A 3,062-nucleotide genomic window follows, 5' to 3' on the forward strand; every position below is an offset into this window, starting at 1 on the left:
ATTCTGTTCATTTAGATACACAAGTAGCATTAGACTCCCTGTAGTACAAACCACAGGGGAAAATCATGTGACGTCCACTCTCTAACTCTCTCTAATCACCACACTGATAAACACACTAATAAATCACACGCATTTACATCTATAATAAACCCCTGGAGAAAATCATGTGATGTCCACTCTCTAACGCTCTGAAATTACCACACTGATAAACCAATCTGCCATCAGATGAATTAACAGATGTATTCAACCCAGTAAGGATTCAGTCTAGTGTGTTGGATTACATCAGTTACTCCCTTCAGTCTAGTGTGTTGGATTACATCAATTACTCCCTTCAGTCTAGTGTGTTGGATTACATCAGTTACTCCCTTCAGTCTAATGTGTTGGATTACATCAGTTATTCTATTCAGTCTAATGTGTTGGATTACATCAGTTATTCTATTCAGTCTAATGTGTTGGATTACATCAGTTATTCTATTCTGTCTAGTTTGTGTCACTGTTGTGTTTCTTGTCTTCTCTGAATGTGTTATATGAATTGTGTCTGGAGTGGGATTACATGGACCCAACTAACTCTCCTCCCTCTGTCCCTTCTCACGCTCTCACTCTTCCCCCTCTCCTCCCCCTCTCTCTCAGGGAGTCCCCGTGCCTCAGCGTCAGCTCTCCACTTCCCCTCCTCCTCCATCATCCAGCAGTCCAGTCCCTACTTCACTCACCCCACCATCCGCTACCACCACCACCAGGACCCGCTCAAGGAGTTTGTCCAATTCGTCTGCGCCGACGGCTCGGGGCAGTCCGGGGGACAGGTGAGAGGTCAGGGAGGGTTGGAGGGGACATGGGACACACACAGACTGTTAGGGTTTCACGTCACACAAACGGACTAAGACCGTTGCACTTCCACACGATCCGTTGTACTGGATTGACTCCCTATAGAAAAACGCTGGAATATTCAGCCATGTTATCTTGCTGCTCTGCTGGGATTCTACCACTAGGCCAGGACACAAACCCTTCTTATGGTCCACAATCTCAGATCCCAGATGTATATTTTTCCCTCCCTTTTTAAGTTCTGTATGTCCCAGTCTAACTCCCACATTCTGTCTGTCTTCCTGCTCTAGTGTCCTCCAGTATTTATTTCCATTGTCGTCATGGTTTCTGTGTGTTTGTGTGAGACTGACTGGTGGCTAGCTGGTGCTTCCATCAGCCGTATGTGTGTGTGTCCCTGTCCTGGGTGGTGTGTGTGCTGAGTGCTCACCCTGTCCTGGGTGGTGTGTGTGCTGAGTGCTCACCCTGTCCTGGGTGGTGTGTGTGCTGAGTGCTCACCCTGTCCTGGGTGGTGTGTGTGCTGAGTGCTCACCCTGTCCTGGGTGGTGTGTGTGCTGAGTGCTCACCCTGTCCTGGGTGGTGTGTGTGCTGAGTGCTCACCCTGTCCTGTGTGGTGTCTGCTGTCTCTGCAGCCTAACGGAGGTGGTCACAGCCAGAGCAAAATGCCAGGCTCCTTCCTGCTGCCCCCGCCGCCCCCAGTGGCGCGCCCCGTGCCCCTCCCCATGCCCGATTCTAAACCAATCAACACACCCCCCGACGGCGGCGGACTCAGCTCGCCCGCATCTCCGTGTAAGTGACCCCCCCCCCCGCTCTCGCCCTCACCTCCAACCACTTCGCCCCTCAGACCCCCTGAGATATCTAGAGATATCAAATCCTAAATCAAAATGAGTACATGTAGGTTAACTCTAGGTAGAGAAACCCCACTCCCCAACCAAGGGTAGTTGGTTAGAGTCCCAAACCCAGTCACCACCTCCTCACTCCTGACCAGAGGAGGCTGGTGGGAGGAGTTAAAGGAATTAATTAATGGAACAGAGCCAAAACACTGTTGATTCCATCCTTCCATCCTCCTCCAACTAGCCTCCTCTGATCCTGAGCGCCCTGCAGTCCTCACTGTCCCCTCCCTGGAGCAGTCCTCACTGTCACCTCCCTGGAGCAGTCCTCACTGTCCCCTCCCTGAGCAGTCCTCACTGTCCCCTCCCTGAGCAGTACTCTATCCACTCCTGTAGAGCAGACTGCCACGCCTATGCCAGAGATCATTATCAATCTCTCTCTCTCTCTCTATTCCAACCTAACTTTCCTATTTCTTTCTCTCAGTTCCTCTCTCTTTTCCTCTCTCTCTCCCTCTCTCTCTCTCTCTCTCTCTCTCTCTCTCTCTCTCTCTCTCTCTCTCTCTCTCTGTGTTTCCTGCTAGCACCACAGGAGGCAGTGTAGCTAGGTTTTCTCCCTTCTTCTGGTTGAAGTGTTTGTAGTGGGGGGGGGACCAGTGCCCTGTATTCTGTCCTATAGAGTAGGTCCTAGTGTCTGGCTAACTGCTCTCCTTTAATCAACCCAGACTATGCATGGTCAGTCTATGACAACAGAAGACTAAATTGACCCCTCTCTCATGTCTTGTTTTTCTTTGCTTAATTTGATATACTCATTTATTTCCTTTCTTTTTTCCTTTCATTCTTGTTTTTCTTTGTTAAGGGAACAAAATTAGGGCAGTTGGCGTGGACTCCATAAAACATCACGATGCCCCACTTTACCCATGATGCCCCACTTTACCCACAATTCCCTTGCTTCCTTCCTTCCACATTATATCTCACAACAATAAAAGAAAAAATTGAGAACAAAATAAAAACAACTTGAAAATCACATACATAAACAATAAATATCAATCATCATTAAATATATACCGCTAGGTCTAATTAGGGAAATGGGGGGAGAAAGGAGTGTCGCTCGTGGGGGTGTGCATGCTTTACCTCCGTTGGCTGGCTGGCTTGGTTCCTCTAGGCAGGCAGGGCGAGGTGCGTTGAGAGTCGGGCCGCGGGAGAGGCACACCGAGAGAGAGGGGGCACTGGACGGAGCTGCTTTGGTCACTTCCTGTTATTTTCCTTTGTCTCTTTCGTCGTCCTGTCCTTCCTACTTTCCCACCCCACTTTTATCGTTTATCGCCTATCTGTATCACTTTATTTATATAATATACTTTTATATAAATAAATCTACACCTCTTCTCTCCCTCCTCCACCTCCTTGTCTTTATTTATC

The 3,062-nt window shown here is 48.8% G+C and overlaps 1 protein-coding gene across 1 annotated transcript in view; it reads left to right on the forward strand.

Annotated features, from left to right (window-relative positions):
- Positions 1–527: 527 nt before the first annotated feature.
- Positions 528–3,062, forward strand: part of LOC139402009 (nuclear factor 1 X-type-like) — an 11,180-nt gene continuing 8,645 nt past the window's right edge. The window contains exons 1-2 of the mRNA XM_071146054.1: positions 528–800; positions 1,449–1,605. Of these exons, the coding sequence (XP_071002155.1) occupies positions 528–800; positions 1,449–1,605 (430 nt within the window). The remainder of the gene's footprint in view (positions 801–1,448; positions 1,606–3,062) is intronic.

The sequence above is a fragment of the Oncorhynchus clarkii genome, unplaced genomic scaffold, assembly GCF_045791955.1.
Source record: "Oncorhynchus clarkii lewisi isolate Uvic-CL-2024 unplaced genomic scaffold, UVic_Ocla_1.0 unplaced_contig_4449_pilon_pilon, whole genome shotgun sequence".
Lineage (NCBI taxonomy): Eukaryota > Metazoa > Chordata > Actinopteri > Salmoniformes > Salmonidae > Oncorhynchus > Oncorhynchus clarkii.